The sequence below is a fragment of the Sciurus carolinensis genome, chromosome 10 (genome assembly GCF_902686445.1).
Source record: "Sciurus carolinensis chromosome 10, mSciCar1.2, whole genome shotgun sequence".
Classification (NCBI taxonomy): Eukaryota; Metazoa; Chordata; class Mammalia; order Rodentia; family Sciuridae; genus Sciurus; species Sciurus carolinensis.
Genome location: NC_062222.1, coordinates 61,419,413 through 61,439,808, shown reverse-complemented (window position 1 = coordinate 61,439,808; position 20,396 = coordinate 61,419,413). Strand labels below are relative to the sequence as shown.

General features: G+C 35.4%; 1 protein-coding gene across 2 annotated transcripts in view; it reads right to left on the bottom strand.

Annotated features, from left to right (window-relative positions):
* Hpgds (hematopoietic prostaglandin D synthase) overlaps positions 1 to 17,328 on the bottom strand; it is a 32,738-nt gene extending 15,410 nt beyond the window's left edge. For both annotated transcript variants that reach the window (XM_047566201.1, XM_047566202.1), the window contains exons 1-3: positions 17,284 to 17,328; positions 8,256 to 8,397; positions 278 to 370 (exon numbers count right to left, since the gene is read on the bottom strand). In XM_047566201.1, coding sequence (XP_047422157.1) covers positions 278 to 370; positions 8,256 to 8,388 — 226 coding nt within the window. In that variant the 5' untranslated portion in view covers positions 8,389 to 8,397; positions 17,284 to 17,328. The remainder of the gene's footprint in view (positions 1 to 277; positions 371 to 8,255; positions 8,398 to 17,283) is intronic.
* Between the last annotated feature and the right edge of the window lie 3,068 nt (positions 17,329 to 20,396).

Below are 20,396 nucleotides of genomic sequence, written 5' to 3'. Positions count from 1 at the left end.
AAGTTTGGGTTAAAATATACTTGTCCAATTTTTCAGCTAAATTCAAAAAAGGACTTGGTCGGGGGGCAAGGAGTTGAGAAACGGGGCAATATCAGATTGTCTAGCTGTCTAGGAACTCACAGAAAGTTAAACTAAGATAGATGGTACATTGATACTCCTCTAGCATTTAATCCCATACTTATTATAGTGTTCAAAAATAGTTACTTAATAGATATTAAATAAATGTCATTTTTTTCTCCCAATTATTCAAAAGACTTAAGTACAATAAACAAATTACCTGTGTTTTTGGTCAAGTATCTTGCTATTGCCAGGCTCTGGTGAAGGATAAAACCATCGACTTCCAAAATGGGAATTTTGCCAAAGGGAAGAGCTTAAAACAAAATAAACAAAGAATTGACTTTATAATAGAACCAAGAGTTATGATACTTCTGTTTTTTCTGATAACTGTGGAAATAAAATATGATTTTAAAGTCATAGAATTCTTAAATATTTATTCCTAAAAGGGTTATTTGACATCTAGTGGAATCCCTACATTTTGGAAGTGAAAAAGAAGCAGTTACAGGGCTGGGGCTGAGCTCAGGGGCAGAGTGCTTGCCTAGCACGTATGAGGTACTCAGTTCGATCCTTAGCACCACAAAAAAATGAACAAATAAAATAAAGTCATCTTTCCATCTACAAGTACAAAAAATATATTTTTAAAAAAGCAGTTAGAAACCTGGTTATAAAGTTAATTACAGAACTGGTTCTAGGTTTTCAGTGTTGCTATATCCTACATCAAACATGTTCTCTTAGAATTACTACTTTTTTTAAAGGTAAACTTCATTAATTTTTTAAAAATATTCTTAGTTGTAGATGGACATGATATCTTTTTTATTTTGCGGTCTGGGGATCGAACTCAGGGCCTTGGGCTTGCGAGGCAAGCACTCTAACAGCTGAGCTATCTCCCCAGCCCTTTTCTTTTTTTTTTAAATTTTAATGTGGTGCTGAGAATTGAACCCAGTGCCTCACATGTGCTAGGCAAGTGCTCTACCACTGAGCCACAACCCAGCCCTAGCTTCATTAGTTTTGTGGCCTCAAAAATAGATCATTTTGGGCTGGGGAAATGGCTCACGTTGGTAGAGTTCTTGCCTTGCAAGCACAAGACCCTGGGTTCGATCCCCAGCACAGAAAAAAAAAAAAAAGATCATGTTAATTATTATTTAAAAACACAGTTTGAGTATTATAGTTTAACTTGCAGATGAGTTATGATGAAATTAACCAGGGGTTATAGCTCAGTGGTAAAGCACTTGCCATAGCATGTGTGAGGCACTGGGTTCAATCCCCAACACCACATAAAAATAAATAAAACAAAGGTATTGTGTCCATCTACAACTAAAAAAATAAAAATTAAAAAAAATTGGCCAAAGACTTATTTTGATGAGGGACTATGTGACATATACAATAAGGCTGCAACCATTTTTGTACAAATATAGGATAGACTCATAACAGATGCACTATTAATACTTTGTAAAACTTATTTTTTTTTAACATGGTGATTGAACCTAGAGGTGCTTAGCCATTGAACCACATCCCCAGCCCTTTTTATTTTTTATTTTGAGACAAGGTCTCGTCAAGTTGCTTAGGGCCTTGCTAAGTTGCTGAGGCTGGCCTCGAATTTGTGATTCTCCTGCCTCAGCCTCCCAAGTTGCTGGGATTATGGGCATGCACCACTGCACCTGGACCTATTTTGTTTTCTTATATAAACCTATTTTGTCACAAAGTAATAATCATTTATTGTAGAAAAATTATAAATTGAAAAAATAACTCTACTGGTTATGATCATTTTAATGTTTTAATTGATTTTCCATATATATTAAAAATCATGATATACAATATTTTGTTAACTTTTTTCTATTTGACAGTATTTTAAAAAAACTTCTAATTATGGCATTTACAGGCAAATGGATGAAATTGGAGACTATCATGCTAAGTGAGATAAGCCAATCTCAAAAAACCAAAGGAAGAATGATCTTGCTGATAAGCAGATGATGACACATAATGGGGGGTGGGAGGGGTTAGGGTTAGGGCCAGGGTTAGGGAGGGGGGCAAGAATGGAGGAGGGAAGGACTGTATAGAGGGAAAAGAGGGGTGGGAGGGATGGGGGGAAGGGAAAAATAACAATGACTCAAACAACATTACCCTATGTAAATTTATGATTACACAAATGGTATGCCTTTACTCCATGTACAGAGAAGCAACATGTATCCCATTTGTTTACAATAAAAAAATTCTAAATTAATGAAATACCTCATTTTAATGATCATGTAATACTTTACCATGTGCATGACCATAATTCTACCAACTAGTGCCTTAAATTTGGACATATAAATATTTTGGAAATAGGGAAAAGAATAAAATGTTACTCATAATCTCATGATGCTCACAAAAATACTGGAATCAGCTTTACATCTTGTGTTCAATTCTTTCATCTGCATACTAAGTACAGAATGAAGGACAGTTCATATCAGGAATAAAAATATCTTTGATTACCTAGGGGTGCCAAGTACTATTCTAGGTACCTGAGATATTGCTGTTAGCAAAACAAAGTCCCAAATAAAGTTGACATGTATTGAGACACCTTATTTACACAGTACATACACAAGAGAAAGTTAGCATGCTTAACTTGGGGAGTTTCCTTGGTACCAGGCATATAAATACCGAACATGCCCATGAGATCTTCTACTACTTAAAACTCTAGGAAGAAGGTACTAATGTGATTGGGGCTGTAGCTCAGTGGCAGAGTGCTTGCCTAGCATGTGTGAGGCACTGAGTTCTACAACTTAAAAAAAAAAAAAATGTTTTTTAAGTTTTTTGTTTTGTTTTGTTTTTAAAGAAGGTACTTATCAATCACTTTTAAAAATGCAAAAATGTTAGCAGAGTTTATGTAAATTGTCCAGCTCACACCTGAGGGAAGTGGGATTCAAAGAGCTCAGCTGGAACACTTGCTCAGTCGTTTTGATAATTCTAAGAGCCATATTTTGACTGAGATATTAAAAATCACAGCAAGCTCAGAGGATAGTATCCAAATTAGAGAAGGGTACAAAGACCATCTTTTATGAGGATTGGCTGAGGAACCTTGACTCGCTTGGTCTGGAGAAGCAAAACTAAAATATAATGTCCATCTTCAAGTATGGCAAAGCTACCAAATGGAAGAAAAAATTGACTTATTCTGACTAGCTCTAAAATGCAAAACCAGAAACAAAAAGTAATATAGAAAAAGAGGTTTTAACTCATATGAGGAATAAGTTTGTTAGCATCAGGCTATTGACAACCTGAAGCATTTGAGCCAACCCTGGAATAACTACCAACAGATGAAACATTGTCTGCATTTAACAAGCAGAAATATAAGACAAATACAAGGTCTTTCAATGGTTCCAGAATAATTCCAAGGTTGTTGGAGGTGTCACTTAACAGAAACACCTGTCAAAAAACTTTAAGGAAGTTAGTGACACTGAATATCCCTGGTGGGATATGGATGTCAAAATAGCTACCAAATAACTTGATAAAATGTCTTAGAATTAAAGTTTAGACTTGTAATAGAGGTTGTGGGGGTTAACCTTGGTTGCCAATTTGATTGCATGGAGAGATCCTGAAAATTGGTAAAGAACTTCTGGGTGTATCTGTGAGGGTTTTCCCAGAGACAGATGGCACGTGTGCCAGTCAACCGGTGGGGAAGAACGGCCCTGAATGTGGGCCGCACAGTAGAAGAAATGGGGCAAGCTCATGTGCGGGGAAAGCTCAATTCTTCAGAGTTTGCATTTTTTGCTGCTACCGTCGTTCAAGGATATCAGACTCCAGATTCTCCAACCTTTCCATATGGACTGCGCCAGTGACTCTCCAGGGGGCTTCCAGGCCTCCACCCTCAGAATGGGACCCCCTCGTTGGTCCCTCTCGTTCTGAGGCTCCAGCTTCTTGGACTGAGCAGCGGCTCCTTTCTCCTGCTCCCGCACCTATGGTCGGCCATTGTGGGCCCTGCCTTGGATCACGTTAGCCAGTCTAAAAAAATCTCCTCTTACAAGGATACCCGTATTCTCTTGGGTTTGTTCCTCCGGAGAGCTCCGACTAATTCTGATGGTGGTCCCATTCTACCCTGTGCTGTTCTTCCTGCGAGGTCAGGGCCTCCCACCAGCAAGACAGATGTGGAGCCGAGCTTGTTCAGAGGACATCTACTTACCATCTAAGGAAATGGAGCGGGGATAGAAATAGAACCCTCGGGAAAGAGAAGAGAGTGGTTTGTTGAATTTGGATGTTCATATAGTCCATGGGAAACACTACCTAAATCTAGACGTAGAATCAGAGGTGGGAAGTTGGACTGAAGTTCACAGCGATGATCAGAGAAAGAAGGAAGCTGATAAAGTTATGTAGATGCCTGAGTTAACATGCACTCCATTCTGAATTCTGCCAAAGATCTTTATCTTCACTCAGAGCGTTGTGACTGAACTCACCAGAGGCTTTTTTCTTAAGATGTCTTTTTTCTTCCCTTTTTATTAATGTATTATAAATATACACAACAGAGGGATTTGTTGTTACATATTCATGCATGCACAGTACCTATGATATCTTAAAGAAAGTTTCTTCACATACTTAGATATAAAATGAAGAATAATTTGTTCTAGATGGATTAAAATGATGTTAAGACTAGTATGAAAGCCATAGGAGAGAGATTTTATTTATTTATTTTTTTCAGTGCTGGGGACTGAACCCAGGCTTTGCACATGGTAGAAAAGTGTTCTATCACAAGCTACATCCCCAACCCCAGAATTAAATTTTATGTAAAGGATTCTTTTAAAAATTTGTCTCCTTTCCATTTTCTGTTTCCTACCTATTCCCAGAATTCCATTTGGAAGTTGGTCTTCCTGAACTGATTTCACTTATCTTTTTCCTTTACTTTCGTATTTCCTAACCCTTTGTTATATTTTCTGGAGGATTTCCTTATTTTCATCATTTTAGTGATTTATTTATATTTTATTTTTAATTTTCAAAAACTTTTTGCCTGTGAGCACCCCTTTTTATAACATTCTATTCTTGTTTTGAGTGTAGAATATTTTATTTATCCCTGGGGATTTTATGTTTTTTGAAAGTTTTTTGGTTTGGTTTGGTTTGGGTTTGTTTGTTTTTCTTACCAAACCATCTTGGTTTCTTCAGAGTTGCCTTTTTTTCCTGCCTCTTTGTTCAGATCTGCTTTGTATTGGAGACTTTTCTCAAATATTTATTGATTTTTGTTTTGACATTCTTGTTTTAAGGGGCAAAGAAAGAAACACTAACTGGATATTCAGTGTGTGGGCAGGGACTTGCCAACAGAGCTGAACCATTTCACTGAAAGACCTCCATCTGTTCTGCATCTATTAGACATTTTTCTTGGACTGCTCAGTTTCCTTAGAGAGAATTTCTTCAGGTCTTTTCTTCTTCCTTCTTCTTCTTCCTTCTTCTTCTTCTTCTTCTTCTTCTTCTTCTTCTTCCTCCTCCTCCTCCTCCTCCTCCTCCTCCTCCTCCTCCTCCTCCTCCTCCTCCTTCTTCTTCTTCTTCTTTCTTCTTCTTTCCCCTGAGGGATATTAGCATGTTTATAGCATTTTAATTTTAGAGTTGGGGAAAGGGGATATGGGCCTCGCCATTTAGTTTGTAGACTTCCATTGAATCCCATCTTCATTGTAGCATTGCGTCCTCAGACACATCTGTCCTTCAGAAGCCTCTGGTTCATCCTCTCCATGCTTCGCCCAGGGAGGGGAGGGGATCTGCTACTTCACATTCTTCCAATCAGTCCTCCCAGCTCAGCTATTAGGTTATCTGTTGCTACTAATTCCAGAGACATTTTTAGGATCTTTGGAGTGATTCAACTTGCACTGTCCTCCTCCAGGTTATATCTGAGCATTATGGACCTGCTTAGTCAACTGTCCATTCTTCTGACCTGCATTCTAGCTTCTAGAATTTTTTAAGCACTTTTTTTGTAGTTGTAGATGGACAGCATTCCTTTATTTTATTTGTTTATTTTTTTATGCGGTGCTAGTGATAGAACCCAGTGCCTCACACATGCTAGGCAAGCACTCTCCCACTGAGCTACAGCCCCAGCTCCTAGCTTCTAGAATTTAGTGCTATTGTATTTAAGTTTGATTTCTTTATATGGAATTTTTGCTTTGATGAAAAGTACTTTAATGTATTAAGGGAGAAAGTGTAGACAGATATACACAATTTACCAGGTTTAGCCAGGAAGAACTTTTTAGAAGAAATACTCAGTGATGGAATGTGTTGACTGGAGACTTAGTTAGTTCTAGGTCTAGCAGAGGGGATATCCTGGAAGGTTTCAAACAACCAAGAGCACAGCTAAATTGAATGGGAGATGAAACCAAATAACATTTGTAATAAAAACTGCTTCTCAATATCTATTCTTTCCTTTCTTCCCAAAGTAATATAACTCTCAAGTTTTAGATGGGCAAGTAGTTTTCCACAAGAAGGTTAACATTTCCCAGCTTCCCTTGTGGTAATATGTGACCATGTGACTAAGTTCCTGCCAAAGCAACGTAAATCATAAGTGAAGTAGGCAGCTTTCTGATATTGCTGTTAAAGAAAGTACTGTGCCCCTCTCTCTTTGACATTTCCCACGAACTAGACTGAAGGAGAATAACCTCTTACCTTATGCAACTAAGTCAACAAAGAATGGCAGATCAACAAGGCAAAAGGAGCCTAATCTTTGACAACTTCTTGGAGTAATATCATTGTGCTAACTTAGGGTTTTGTTTTTATTTTTGTTTTTTTGGTACCAGGGGTGCTTAACAACTGGGCTATATTTCCAGTCCTTTTTACATTTTATTTAGAGACAGGGTGTCATTGAGTTGCTTAGGACCTCTCTAAGTTGCTGAGGCTGGTTTTGAATTAGTGATCCTCCTGCCTCACCCTCTGGCACTGGGATTATAGGCATGTGCCACCATGCCCAGCCTCACTTGGGTTTTTATGCTGAAGAAATTTTTATCCTCTTTAAGAAAATTTTATGTTGAAGCTCTGTTTATTAAAGCACTTAAAACTATTTTTAACCATCATGAATTTTTAAGGTCCCTTTCAACTCCAGGAATCTCTGAAAATGTTAAGAAAATGCAGAAACTCCATTTTCAATAACAATGAAAAGTCAAGGCATAAAAGGGAATGAGGGAGGGCTGGGGATTTTACTCAGTTGGTAGAGTGCTTGCCTCCCAAGCACAAGGCCCTGGGTTCAATCCCCACCACCGCAAAGAAAAAAAAAAAAAAAAAAGAAGAAAAAAGAAAAAGGAATGAGGGAAAGCCAGGAGAAAAGCTAAATTTAAAAACTAAAAGGCAAAATTTGTTATCAGTACTATTGCTCTACCTCACTATCCATCTTGACCTAGTTAATTAGTGGATAATAAAATGAACGTTTCCTGTTTTATATCCACCATCTTAAAAACCCATAAATAAATTCTGTTATCAGAGGAACATTTAGATATCAACAGTTAAGTTTCTTGAAAACAGGAAATAAGATAACGTAACCCTACAGAGAAGAGATTTCTGCTAAGAAAAGGAGCAAATCTAGGGACAGTGAGTTTTAAGGAATTCATGCTTTCAAAAGGCAGGTGGCAATTTATTGTTGGTATTTCAATTATCATAGTCTCAATGTTGTTGGCATTGTCTAGTGCAAATAATTTGGGCCATGGCATTAAATTGAACTGGGTTTAAAAGTCAACTCTACTTGCCAGGGTTATGAAAATGGAAAAACTACCTAAACACTGTGCACTTTAATGATCTCAGCTATAAAATGGAAACTATAATGTGACCCAGGTCATTCAACTCCTCTGATCCTGGTTTATAATCTCTGTGAGGTTTGTGTTTTCACTTATAATAGAAAATTTGCTGAATCACAGAGCATTTATTTTGTTTGCCTGAACTGCTGCTTCTCAGTTTAAAGTTATGTGAGATTGGAAAATTATTGGTACTGAGGACTGAACCCAGGGATGCTTTAGCATTGAGCTACATCCCCAGCCCTTTTTTATTTTATCTTGAGACTGGGTCTTGATAAGTTGCTTAAGGCCTTGCTAAATCGCTGAGGCTGGCCTTAAACTTGTGGTTCTTCTGCCTCAGCCTCTCAAGTAGCTGAGATTACATGTTTGTGCCACTGCACCTGGCTCTTTATTTTCTCATTTTCCTCAGGAAAGATGAAGATTCTAAAAGTATATTTCCCTGCATATTCATGAATTCTTATTTGTGCTACTTACTTGATTTTATTTCAGGCCAGTCAGCTTGTTCTATTCTGTGATCTTCATACTTTATATCCAAATAAGCAAATATGTAACGGATAATTTCTGCTCTCCCCCTCATATTAAAATAAGTCAGTTTGTAGTTTGGCATGGTGAGATTCTGGAAAGAGAAAAAGAAGGGAGTATTGTAACAGCCCTCTAGAGATTCTCAATATTTTTCTTTGTTGACTTTTTTGAAAACTTTATAGCATATTTTGAGATAACTAGAGATATTAGAAGATATTTCAAAACCAAATCACTAGCTAAAAATCACTAGCTAATAGAAAGTTGATAGAATACCACACCACCACCCCCCCCCCCCACTCCACAGTCTCTCTTGCTCAGCACCAGGTGGAATTCTCCAGTGAAATAAACAAATCCAAATTTTATTTGTAAAAATATTCAGATAAAGATAGCTCGTAGCCTCACTAGTAATACATAAATTTTAATTTATCTTTATCTATAGCAATATTTATGTCTAAAGACTGAGAAATTTAAATCTTTTTTTAATATACATATATATTTTTAGTTATAGAGGGACACAAGATCTTTATTTTACTTATTTATTTTTACGTGGTATTGAGGATCAAACTCAGGGCCTCACATGTGCCAGGCAAGTGTTCTACCACTGAGCCACAGTCCTAGCCCGAGAAATTTAAATCTTTTCCAGTTGTTTTCATATGCTTTATTTCTCTTCATTAATTGGGTTATTGAGCATCTAAGAACCTATTCATTATCTCTACCCAAAATATACTTCAGTAAATCAGTTACTGTTTTGCTTGCAATTTTTTAATGTTACACTATAACTTTTCAGTATTCCACTTTTATCAGAATATCTTTAGCTCTTTTGATAAAAATATCAAAAGAAGGATTATTGAATCATTATAAAGCATTGTTTCCAAAATTTGGTTCAAATGGAGTATCTGAGCCTTATCAATTATTTGGAATAAAGTTTTGTTAACCTAAAAACAAAGTTGTAAATACTAAAAGTATGCATAATGGTATTCTCTAAGAAAACAGAATTTTGCAATGGTTAAAAACAAACTCCTTGCTTAGACGTAATTCAATATTTATTCCTATTTTTTGGTTTGGTTTTGAAGTGATGGTCGTAAAGTATCTAATCTACAGTATGAGGGGAAAAAAAGATGATGTATCAGAAAATGGAGTAGAAACTTTCCTTTTGAAGATGTTTTTGCCCCTCAAGTATTTTGTTTGGTTGGCTACTCTGGTAACAGCTGGGAGGTGGTGAGGATAGCGGGATGAGGGCTGCAAGGGCCGGTACCCCAACAGGACTACAGATGTGCCCCGCCACCTGTAGTCCCCCTTCCCTCACTTTGGCTTTTCACTTTCCGCATCAAAGGCTTTGGGAAACTTTGCTCTGCGTTGTGTCCTGCAATGTCCACACTACTGGTTTTTTGCATCACTTGTACCATACAAACTCGTCCCATCTTGGGGTGAGACAAGAGTGAGCAGATTCCTCCATTGTTCTGGAGAGGAAGAAAGTAAACTTCAGTTTCAGAAAGTTTTGCTAATACCAGCTGTACCAGTTGAATGTATGTCATGATTTTCTGAGTATTCTGTGATTTATACATTTCATTTCCAGTGTTTATTAAACAGTTAACGATTTTAAGCACTTTTAGTGGAAAGTGCCCAGTTTTATAATAATCAGGCAACAAAGAAACATTTTCATTTAAAATTAAAATTTTCACTTAATTGGTCCCTGAATTTCAAAGTCCACTTTTAAAAATGGGGATACTGATGTAGACTTGGAGATTAATGAGGTAATGCATGTAAAATACTTAGCAAGTGCTAAACCCTTAATAGTTATTAGCTTTGATAATAATTGCTCTTGCACTATAGTCAAGATTAAGCACTCTGAATACAACCCAATAATATAATAATTACAGTAATTGAGTGACAACATATCATGACAATTCTTCATTTCAAATGGTGAGTTAAAGCACTTTATTCTCTACTAAAAAAAAAGTCTTTCAAAGAATATTAATGGGAATATTAGATCAAAAGAAAAATTGGGCTCAAACCTAAAAACAAATTCCTATCTGAAATCACACCACATAAAATCTCAAACGCAAATAATAAAAGCCTGAATTTCCAAGTCTGACCTCAAGTTCATCTACTCCTGGAGCCTGCCTGTGGAGAGGATAGTCTGGAAGTAAGTGTCTGGTTGCCTGTTGTCCCTCTCTGGACCCAGGAAATGACAATGGTGGCAATTCCTAGCACGTTCACTTTTCTGGCCCTAGATTTCCCAGGTCCAGAGGTTGTGGAGTGAAGTGGGTGCTTCTTGTTAGAAACTGAGTGCCATACCCAGGCATTTCCTGTTCTGCTAGTCCAGTCCCTGCCCCAGTGACATGCAGCACAGACCTCACGTGGAGGGGGGTGTTCTCTGAAGAGAGGATTGACTGAAGGTAATGAAAATTCCTAGATTCATAGCCTTAGGTTCTCTTGAAGAAGAAATACACATTTTAAGGATTTCAAATTTGGAGGACTAACCAAACTTCTCATCGGAACAATGAATTGTCATTAAAGTTACTTAGAAATGTTGAGTTTAGGAATAAATAGTGGGAAAGAGGTGAAAGCATGAAACTAATAAATTATGATTTATGTTAAAATATGAAGTAATAAAAAATCCTTCTGGAAACAAACATTTTAAGTTATCATAAAAAGAGATTATTCTTATCTAGGAAATATAAAGCACAATTGTTACAATTCCTTGATCTATTTGTTTTAAGTCTCAAAAGAACAGAAAGCTCACAAAGTAGGAAAAGTATCCTTCTTGGCAATTATCAAGAATACAAGTAATAATAAATGTTGGCAAGGATGTGGGGAAAAAGGCACACTCATACATTATTGGCAGGACTGCAAATTGTTGCAACCACTATGGAAAGCAGTATGGAGATTCCTTAGAAAACTTGGAATGGAGTCACCATTTGACCCAGTTATCTCACTCCTTGGATTATACCCAGAGGTCTTAAAATCAGCATACTACAGTGATTCGGTCACACAAATGTTATGGCAGCTCAATACACAATAGCCAAGCTATCAAACCAACCCAGGTGCCCTTCAACAGATGAATGGATAAAGAAAATGTGGTATAGATACACAATGGAATATTACTCAGTTATAAAGAAGAATGAAATTATGGCATTTGCCGGTAAATGGATGGAGCTGGAGAATATCATGCTAAGTGAAATAAGTTAATCCCCCAAAAAACCAAAGGCCATATGTTCTCTCTGATATGTGGATGCTAACCCATAACAAGGGAGGGTAGGGGGGTTAGGGAGGGGAAGACATATAGAAGTTCATTGTATTAGACAAAAGGGAATGAAAGGAAGGGAGGGGGCATGAGAATAAGGAAGATAGTAGAATGAATCGGACATAACTTTCCTATGTATGAATACATGATCAGTGTAACTCCACATCATGTACAACCACAAGAATGGGGTCCTAACTGGAATGGAATGCACTTCATGTGTGTATAATATGTCAAAATACACTCTACTATCATGTATATCTAAAAAGAACAAATTTTAAAAAGGTGTCATTCTTAGTTGTTCTATTGAACATTTTATAGATTTTTATAGATTTTTGCTGTTATATGTCAGTGTTTCCACACACAAAGAAATAATATATTTTCCTCATTATATTTCCACATTGTATGTTGTATAGATGCATATGAACATTATGATCAGCAATAAAAAATTAACCATATAACTTTCTCTCGTTCAATCAGATATCAGCATCCCCCTCCTGAATTCTGCATGGAAACAAAGGGGTTGTTTTTGTTTTTAATTTCAAAGTTATGCTATTGTATTTCACTCAAGTAAAGAAGACATTTTAAAATTCTTAGCATGTGTTGGTAGCTATCTATATTTTCCTGCAAACATATCTTTTAATCTAAGATTTGGCAGAGGTCCAAGAACATCTGACAAATGCTTATCTTTCCCTCTAGAACATTCTTTCAACAGTCGTAACTCATTAATGAAGCTGTACTTGTATATCGCATTCCTGTAATTACTTGTATAGCTATATTTTCTACTGAGCAAAAGTCTGGTTTCTTGATTTCTACAACTACAGAATTCCAATCTTTAGTGACTCTTGTTTTTTGGGTTTTATGTGCACAGTTTGTAACATAAAAAATAAGTAAAGCATAAATTCAACTGGAAACACTAGTTCTAAAAATCTTTTCTCAATTTTATAAGGCTTTTGCATAATAAAATAACAGAAGGAATTTCAAGTAAATGCTCCTAGGATCAATGAAAATCAATAAGAAAGTCACAATAACTGACAATGAAAAACGTAGAGGACACTGTCTAGAAGTGTGTAATTTTTCCTCCCATTGCATTTGGCAGTACCTCTCTGTTACAATAATCTCACTTTGCTAAAGCTTTTATTTATTTATTTATTTATTTGGGTATGGTGGATTGAACCCAGGGGCACTGGACCACTGAGTCACATCCCCAGCCTTATTTTGTATTTTGTATTTTATTTAGAGACACGATCTCACTGAGTTGCTTAGTGTCTTGCTTTTGCTAAGGCTGGCTTTGAACTCACAATTCTTCTTCAACCTTCCGAGCCACTGGGATTATAGGCGTGAGCCACCTGGCACTAAAGTTATTATTTATCAGGTTGATGGACTAAAAGGATGAAGGAAAAACATATCCTGACAGGGTAACATGAGTAGCATGCTCAGGGGCCAGAGCAGGTAGATGGGGTGGAGTTGGGGGTGTGGGAAATGTAGTTTCCCTTACTACCTGAATGACTTTGGGCAAATGTCCTGGTTCTAGCTGTAAAATGGTAATGAAAATAATGTTTGTAAAGTATCCACAGTATGTGTTCAAAAAAAGAAAAAAAGGAAGAAAGAGAGAAAAATGGAGGACAGGAGGGAGGGAGAGGGAGAGGAAGGATTCTTTCCCATAGTAGAGGTTATAGTCCGGGTTTGGATTATTTTATTAGACTCAGCTCCTTGAGATCACGTTTCTTGATAAACCCATCCTGCTGCTAGTGCATGAAGGTGAAAAATTAAATATAAAAAGAAAAAAATGAAAATATATGGTCAGGTTTAAAGCAAAATAAACATACCCTAGGCCAAAAGAAACAGAAACAAAATAGAGTGAGCAGGGACCCACAGGGCTGTGGTAGATAGTGGCCAGCAGGGGGCTCAGCCCCTGCAGAATAAAGGACCCGGAAGTACTCCATACAAGGTAGGCACTGGAGTGGTGGGCTGCCAGAAACCAGGGCCTGACAGGCTCTTTCTGTAACATAAAGTAGGTTAAAATTGCAAACTTCAAACAAAACTGGTAGGAAGAAAAAAGAGGAAATCACAAATAATTAGTATTACCAACCAACGGTCATAATAGCAGATAAAATAGATACGTTATCTATATATGTGCGTGTATATGTATGTATACACACACATACAGAAACACTATGCATAGATGCACATGAATATATCATTTATTGTAACCTCCCAAAATTTAAACTACTTAGCTTTAGAAATACCAGTTTATAATGTTTGAGATTGTGTTGACCAATAAAGTTTTCAGAATTTGAAAAAAAAGAAGTGATAAATTAACAAGACAAATAACTTTATATCAATAACTCCAAACACTTAAATTGAAAAAAATTTGAAACGTGTATGTAAACTAACACAGTCCAATCAAAAAGACACTGAAAGACTATTTAACAACAATTAGTAAAGAATCTGTAAAGAAACTGAACTGGCAATTGGTTACATTCTTCAGTGACAGCAGGATCAGATGGTTTTACAGGTGAATTTTACTAATCTTCAAGGCAAAGGTGATTCTTATCTTTTTTAGTTTGAGAGGGTAGAAAATGGGGGGAACACATTAAAAAAGGAAATTATAGACTAATTTCACTTACAAACCAACATTTTAAATTATTAGCTATTCAAATTTAGTAGTATATAAAAAGAAACAAAATGTTAGAAATTATCCCAAGAATGAAAAATATTTTAATATCAAAACTTACATCTGTATGATAAACTACATTACTAGATTAAAAGACAAAACCACAAATCTTACTGTCATCTTAGTAGGTACTAAATAAATTTTTTTAAGAAAAAAATGTTAAAATTTACCACTCAGTTGTGAACAAAACTTTCAGGGAAAAAGAAAAAACTTATTGGTGAATCAGGAATAGAAGAAAACTTCCTTAACCCCATAAAGAGTCTCTGTTAAAAAACGGAGGAAACATTGTGCATAATGGTGAACCAGTAGACTTCTTTAATTTATTTTGGTTGTAGATGGACACAATACCTATGTTTTTGATTTTTATTTTTTATGTGGTGCTGAGAAGTGAACCCAGTGCCTCATGCTTGCTAGGCGAGCGCTGTACCACTGAGTCACAACCTTGGCCTGACTTATTTTCTTTAATGTCAGGGATGACAATAATCCCATTATTACCTCTTCTTTCCCACACTTATTTTAGTAAAATAAAACAACAACAAATAATGTGTAAGGAGTAGAATGGAATAGAAAAACCATGCTTATTCATACTCAAAATAAGTACAACAGAATGTGATAAACCTGTTTCTAACATTCAAATGGAAATGCTGAGGATCAAAGTAGTCAAAATGAATTAAGAGAACATAAGGAGAGGACTTGACTTATCAAACAATGAGATTTACATTCAAAGCCTTGTATTGAGGTAATGTGAAATTTATTTGTTCAAGACTCCTATACTCTTATCTCCATTTGATGCATAAGAACAGAACCTCACATACATGATATGACATTATAGTGGGGTCACAGAGGGGCTCGTCTAAAATGGTTCTGAGACAATAGAAGAAAAGTATATGAAATTAGATCCTCATTCACAGAAATAATTTGGCTATGATTTGACTACATGTGATTTGAGTAGCCCAGGAGAGCTCCCATGTCATGCTGGTCTCCTATTTCCTGTTAGCTTCATCCTGAACCCTTCCATTATCATTCTCTGTTGAAATCCCATGTCTAGAAAACTGAATGTATTTCTTAAAATAATATAGAATCAAGAAGTAGAAAAGTTGATTGTGCTTGACGATTTCATTACACTAAAAATAATTCTGGCTTTCTTACTTGCCAAATAAAACCATGTAAAACTCCTGATTCACCCCAACTGGGAGGCACTAGTACATAGTTAATGACCTGAATGATCCTAATTTGTATTTCTCTGCAAGTCGCATTTTCACAAAGACTTTAAATTTGCATTGCTGCGATATGTTTTGTTTACACACATCTTTCATAAGACCCATATCGTTTAAAGTAAACCCGAAGTGGGTCATTACATTACTTATCTGGAGTGATAATCCTTATATAAATTGATACCTTTATATAAATTAGTAACACATACCTATATGTTTTAGAAATTTAATTCCAGCTATAATATCAGGACAGCTCAATGAGAAGATCCAGTAAAAAACCTGTGTGCATTAGTAAGCCTGCAGATTCTCCACGGAACAAATTTAAAGTCAGGCTGATTTTCAACTTCCAGAAAATCATACCCATAGCGGGCAATACCAAGCTGTTAGTTCATATATTTCCTATTTCTAAAGTGTTTTTAACATTGAAAAATTTGTTTACATCCATTTATTACAAACAGAAGAAATAAAGGTAAATACAAATATCACTTCATAAAAATTTTAATTAAGAAGACACAATGAAACCCCTTGCCCTCCCACCGAAAAAGAAAAAAAAAGATATATCAAAATAAAATACAAATGACAGTGGGAAATACACACAATTAAGACTTTGTATTTATAGACTTTAACTGAGTTATTTATTATTATTTTTAAACCTTTTATTCTCATACCATTTTAATCCCTATTTTGGAGATTAGGAGTCTCTTAGGAAACTGAGATATAAGGAAATTAAAAATATTTGGAAAGTCCAGACACAGTTTTTTACCTGACTAATAATTGTGCAATAACCTATGAGTTTGAAGTATAAAAACAAAAATTACTTGTCAATTTGCTGATAGTTCTTCTTTGCCACATCTTGTCTAGTAACAAACCCATATGAAATGTAGTAGCACAGAGAATAATATTTGCACTCCATTTGTGCATACTGGTATTTGAAGTGCAAAAACTGGATTCAGGTAGCCATCATGTGAGATGCCATTATCCACATAGGAACTTGTATATACTGACATTACACAATAGCAATTTATTGTCTCCCAACAGTTGATGGCAAAGAATGCAGATTTAACATCAGGAATTAAATCAACATCCCAGGACATTTCTAGGTCAGTGCTGGAAAGGTTGCCAGGTTGGAGTTAAGTTTAGAACAAGAGAGAAATAGAATTTTTGTTAACTGAGTAAGTTATTGATTTCAGTCAAACACTAGATGTCTAATTTTGAATTGGCAAGCCAGGATCTCTATTTTCTGATCAAATACCAACTAAATATTATTTTAAATGCATGTCTCACATTATAGCCAAGGCATGAGGAATAACTGAAATATCCTTGGGGAGCTGTGAGTTCAAATTTCTGGCCTGAGGTAAATCTCTCAAACTATCTCTGGAACCAAATGACCATAGAATGTAATTCTTGGCAAAACAAGGAGACACTTCAACAAGACATGCCTTAAAATAATAGAACATATTACAAATAAAATCCCTGAGCTTAAAACAAAAGAGCAAAGAACCATGAAATGAAATTCTCTGCTGCTTTGCACATTGAAAAAGCACCTGGGAAAATTCTGGAAGAAGTCACAAACTGGCTAGGACAAATTTTGACTCTTTTACATTTTAAAATTCACTTAAAGGAATCTTTTAAAATCTCCTGGATATGTATTTCTCTTAGAAATTACTGTTTGATTTCCACGTGGTTATCAACATAGGGAGGAGGTTACAGGTGAGAAAAGATTATTAAAATGGTGAAAATAAGTCACAAGATAGTCACAAGCAGGATATGACAGTACTAAAAAGAAAACCCTAAAGAAAGAACATCTCACTTCTTATCTATGTGGTGCTGAATAATACCACTTACTAGTGCTGTGTCTCTGTGGAGTCTGTGGTGTCTTCGGTGCCTGGTGTGTGACTGCACTGTGGGTTTATATGATGAGTAAGTGATGGTCACAGGCCAATGAGAGAAGAGTGTTTACTTCCACTTCAGTGTCTTCCTTCATGTCTTAGATGAAATATGCATACCAACAGTTCAAGACTTCTGGTTTTTCTTGGTGTTTTGTAAGATGCCTATGTATGAATAATTCAGCATATTTGCATGCAGGGTAAAGTCAAAGTTATGGTACTTACATATGCCAATTGTATGCTCATTTATTTTGAGTCATTCACCACAGGCTTCTGGTGAATGAAAAGACGTGAGTTCAATTGCATATTTTCCCAGATATGCATGGCTCACTTCCTTACTTTAGAAAGGTCTTGGAAATTCCTTTAGTGACCACTCCTCACCAGAGCCCTCCTCCAACAATCTCACCTTTACCTGTTGTTATGTTTTTTCATCACAGTGTCTGACAATTCAGGATATTTCATCTGTTTGTAGTCTCCATCTGCAGAATGGAAGCCACATAGGACTGACACTTCATTATTTTTTTTTATTGTCAACTCCTTGGTACTGAGAGGAGTGTCAGGATATTTGATGACTGAATTATCCTAATCTGTATTTTCCCTTAAGTCACATTTCCACGAAGACTATGTATTAGGCACTATTATGTATTAGTATTTCCACTAACTATGTATTAGGCACTAATACATAGTTAATGACCTGAATGATCCTAATTTGTATTTCTCTGCAAGTCGCATTTTCACAAAGACTTTAAATTTGCATTGCTGCGATATGTTTTGTTTACACACATCTTTCAGAAGACCCATATCATTTAAAGTAAACCTGAAGTGGGTCATTACATTACTTATCTGGAGTGATAATCCTTATATAAATTGATACCTTTATATAAATTAGTAACAAATGCCTGTATGCTTTAGAAATTTAATTCCAGCTATAATATCAGGACACCTCAATGAAAAGATCCAATAAAAAACCTGTGTGTGCATTAGTGAGCCTCAGATCATTCATGAAACATTTGAAGTTGAAGGCTGGCTTTCAAATTCTAGAAAAATCACACCCACAGATGCCAATATCAACCTATTGGTCATGGACTATTTCCTATTTCTAAAGTGTTTTTAACTTTGAAGAATTTGTGCACATCCATTTATCATAAGCAGAAGGAATAGAAGCAAATATAATATTACTTCATAAAAAGTTTAATTAAGAAGACAAAATGTAGCCCCTTGCCTACCCACTTTAAAAAAAAAAAAGATATGTCAAAATCAAGTGCAAGTGGAACAAGAGGAAGCTATCCAAAATTAGCACATTGTCCTTATTGTCTTTCACTGAGTTTATATTTATGTGTGTGTGTGTGTGTGTGTGTGTGTGCATATATATGTGTGTGTGTGTGTGTGTGTGCATATATATGTATCTTTTATTTTTTATTTGCAAAATAAAAAAGTGTTAACAAACAATAAAATAAATCTGTTGCTGTGTACCATATGATAAATGAGAGAATGAACAATTGCAGCAAAAGCAACACTCTGAATCTGACAGCAGGACTATTCAACCCATTTTCCAAAATATTACATCATCAAACCTATCATTTACCCAATTTTCCTCTGACATTTTTTACAACAATATCAATAATTAATTTAAATATAAATGAACTAGATATTATAATTAAAAGGTATAACTGTTCAACATGTGTCAAAAGCAAACAAAAACTATATGCTCCATACATATGTCACACTTTAAATATCAATACACCAATAGATTAAAAGCAAAAGAAGGAGAAAATAAGCATGAGAAATCTGAAGTAGAGCTATTAATATAAAATAAATTTCAAGAAAAAGTATTTTCAGAGATAAAGGGGAAAATTTCATAACCATAATAGGGCAACTTCTTCAAGAAAGTATAACAATCCTAAATGTGTATGTACCTAATAACAAAAGTTCAAAATATAGGAAGTAAAAATTAATAAAACTAGAAAGAAATCCACATTGTGTTTGGAGATTTTAAGTCCTCTTACTCTGCTGGAAGGAGTAATGATATAGAAGGCTTAACAAAATTATCAGCCACCTTGACCTACTCGTTTAAACATTTATAGAGAACTATACACAAATATAACAAGTAGAAAATTAATAAGGATAGACTATATTTTGTCATAAAATAAGCTTTGAGAAATTTTAAAAATGTGAAATCTTGCAGACTGTGTTTCCTGCATGATTTATTATGTTAGAAATCAATCACCTTAAGATATATAGAACCTCCCCCACATCTCAGCTACCTCAAAATTAAACAGGACTCTTATAAATAAATCACAGATCAGAAAAGAAAGCACAAGAAAAGTAAATAAAAAGTGCTTTGAACTAACTGATAATAAAAGCTTAAAATATCAGAATCTCTGGGATGAAATAGTACTCAAAGAACACTTTATAACTTAAATTATTTGTATCAGGAAGAAGCTAGGACTGGGGTTGTGGCTCAGTGGTACAGTGCTTGCCTAGCATGTGTGAGGCACTGGGTTCGATTCTCAGCACCACATATAAATAAATAAATAAAGGTCCATTAACAACAAATAAAAATATTTTTTTTAAAAAGAAAGAAGCTAGATTAATAATCAAATTATTTTCAAATTAGGTAGTAGGAAGGGAAAAATAAGAGTAGGAGCAGAAATATGTGAAATAGAAAAGTTCAGCTAAAAGTTGATAAAAATCTAACAAGTCTAATCAAGAAAAAAGTAAGAAAAAATATCAATGGAAAGGGAGCTATCAAAACAACCCTATAGATGCTAAAAATGTATTAAGGTGATATTACAATTGTATAATTATAATTATATAGCTTACATAACTTTGTCTATTTTAGAGGATAGAAACTCCTGCTTGTTTATGCAGTCCATGTGACTGATACATTTTTTCCTATCTTTTCACCTTTAATCTGGATGTCTTTGCCTATGAGGTGAGTCTCTTGGAGACAGCACATTGTTAGGCCTTGTTTTTTAATTCATTCTGTCAGTCTATGTCTGTGATTGATGAGTTTAGGCCATTAATGTTCAGGGTTATTATTGAGATAGAATTTGTGTTCCCAGTCATTTT